Genomic DNA, 2,446 nt, shown 5'->3' with positions numbered 1-2,446 from the left:
CCTTGCAATTCCCCAGGATGGAAATGGGTTTTGATTGTAGCAGCACACCTGGCTTGTGAAAGTGTCTGGAGCAGCTGTGATTGTCCCCCAAGCCTGTCCCCKCTCTGTCCCTGCCCTCTTCCAGGACACAAACCCACGAGGAAAGGCGACCAACTTACGGCTGTAATGATGGATGAGCTCTGGCAGGCTGGAGAAGGTCATCCTGGGGGAGATGTAAAACCCCCCTCCATCGAGGGAGCGGATCCTGTAGTGTTTGATGACGTCCCCGTGCACGGAGTTGCTGTCCCTCACYGACAGGGAGTAGGCATCTGCACAAGGAGCAGAAAGGGCTGTGAGGACAAACAGCACCCAAATCCCCTTTCCTTGGCTGCCCACAGCTGCAAACCAGCCCTGGTTGACATGATGCCTTAGGATCTCAGTTTGTATATTTTCATGTCTCTGTAACACTGTAATTCTTTAATGTTTAACTCCAGACTCCACAGACAGTGCTGAGCTTCTGCTCTCCCATTTTTACATATAACAATTCCTCTGCAGCCCCAAACTCAAGGACACCTCACTGGGCCAGGCCCCAAGAGATGGAAACAACAGAGAATTGGGGGAGCCAACTTGGAGTGAATGACTGCATTGGCTGCAGCTGCAATTGGAGGATTCAGACCTGATCTGCAAATGGACTAAAGTGAGAAAGGGTGAAAAACCCATGAGCCATTGTCCATTGTGGGTGCAGCCCCTGGGTGGGCTGGGATTGCTCTGAATGTTCTTGAAGGCCCTGCAATAAACAGAACTGCTTTTTATTCTCTGAATTTTGCCCAGTTTCTGTTTTAGGTAAGCCTGAACAAGGCATCAGATGCCTTTTCAAGGCAAACCCCTCAGRCTTTAGAGCTACACACTTCCCTCTGTCCAAGGCTAGGGAGCAGGATAAAAGTTAATCACAGATTAATTGACCCTGTCCAGACCTCATGGGGTAAGACCTGGCTATGCTGTGTCCAACAGCCTCCTGGGAGTGCTGTGAGAATCAGCAGCACCTCCCCAGGCAGAGCAGTCAGACATTCCTTAGGTCAGGAAGGGCTTTCCACAGCTCCATGTTCCCATCTGAGCTCTGTCAAYCTCAGCATCGTGAAATCAGAACAGTTTGGGGTGGAAAGCAACTTAAATTTCACCYMWWKCCACCCTCTGCCATGGGCAGGGACACTTTCCACTATCCCAGGGTGCTCCAAGCCCTGTCCAGCCTGGACTTGGGCATTGCCAGGGATCCAGGGGCAGCCACAGCTTCTCTGTGCCAGGGCCTCCCCACCCTCACAGGGACGGATTTGTCCCTGGTATTTAATCTAAACCTGCTCTCTTTCAGTTCAAACCCATTTAAAGCCATTTTCCTCTCAATTAAACACTATGAAACCTTGTGCCAAGGTCAGTGGCTCATCTGGAGGGTACAGAAGGGGGGTTCAGGGGGTTGGTCTTGTCCAGCTGTAACCTTGTGACCATGGCTAAACCACATTTAGAGATTCCCATCTGGAATCTTGTCCCTTCTGGGCTTCGAGGGAGCTGCTCAGCCATCCACCACTCCCACCTGCCGTTCCCTCCATGCGAATCCAAACCAAAGGGTTGAGTTTTCAGTGCACAAAACCATCACTAGATGCTGCTGCAGAGCAGAACTTCCAGCCGGTGTTCAGTGTGATTCAAGGCAGTTCATCAGCCAATTTTTTTTCCCCCTTTGTCTGGATCGTATTTCTGGAGTGAGTTGTTCCAAGCCTGCTGGGCTGCTCTAAGTCTGATTTGTCACCTGAGCAGATAAACTGCCAGGTTTTGATGGTTTTTTAATGAAAAGGCAAGACTGCACATGTTTAAAAGTTTGTGTCTGTCATTTGGGATCGTAAAAAGAAGCAGGGTCGTCCACAGCAGCTCTGAAACCCTAATCCTGTATGTGAGGGGAAGGTTTATTAATCTAAAATCCTCACTGGCTAGTGTTTCTCCATCCCAGCACCAGCAGTTTTCCCTACACTGTGCCTGAAAACCGTTTGCATTTACAAAAAGCAGCAAAAACCCCTCCACCTCTGTGGATATTTGCTCTGTTGCAGTGATCATAAATCTTTACAAGCAGAGTTTGGAGGAGTCCAAAGTTTTCCCAAGTGCCAGCAATCCTTTTGAGAGGAATCCCTCCCTGCAGAGAGCAGACTACAAGACCTGGTGGTATAAAGTCCATGGAAAAACCTGGTGATTTAAATGCAGAACCAGGGAAACTCAAATTTGAAGCTTCTCCTCAGCAGAGGAAACTCTTCTGGTTCTCTTTCCTTCACCATTTCTACCAGGCAGAAGAGAAATTGAGAAGCCCTTTTGCTTTGTTCAGTTTAACAGCTGAGAAACAGCCCTGAAACTTCTTCAGTGGGGCAATTAAACCTCAAGGGAAGGGCTTGGCTTCTCCTTGGCACCCATGTGGCCCTAAGTTCCAAAA

General features: G+C 49.2%; 1 protein-coding gene across 1 annotated transcript in view; it reads right to left on the bottom strand.

Annotated features, from left to right (window-relative positions):
• Positions 1-158: 158 nt before the first annotated feature.
• Positions 159-2,446, bottom strand: part of LOC130587209 (tyrosine-protein kinase Blk-like) — a gene marked incomplete at its 3' end in the record, with an annotated part of 16,018 nt that continues 13,730 nt past the window's right edge. Inside the window, exon 6 of the mRNA XM_057388172.1 lies at positions 159-308. Within this exon, the coding sequence (XP_057244155.1) occupies positions 159-308 (150 nt within the window). The remainder of the gene's footprint in view (positions 309-2,446) is intronic.

This window comes from Malurus melanocephalus, unplaced genomic scaffold (genome assembly GCF_030028575.1).
Source record: "Malurus melanocephalus ecotype Western Australia unplaced genomic scaffold, MMel_1.1 scaffold_1633, whole genome shotgun sequence".
NCBI lineage: Eukaryota > Metazoa > Chordata > Aves > Passeriformes > Maluridae > Malurus > Malurus melanocephalus.
The sequence above is the reverse complement of the archived record's forward strand: the minus strand, read 5'-3'. Positions and strand labels throughout refer to the sequence as shown.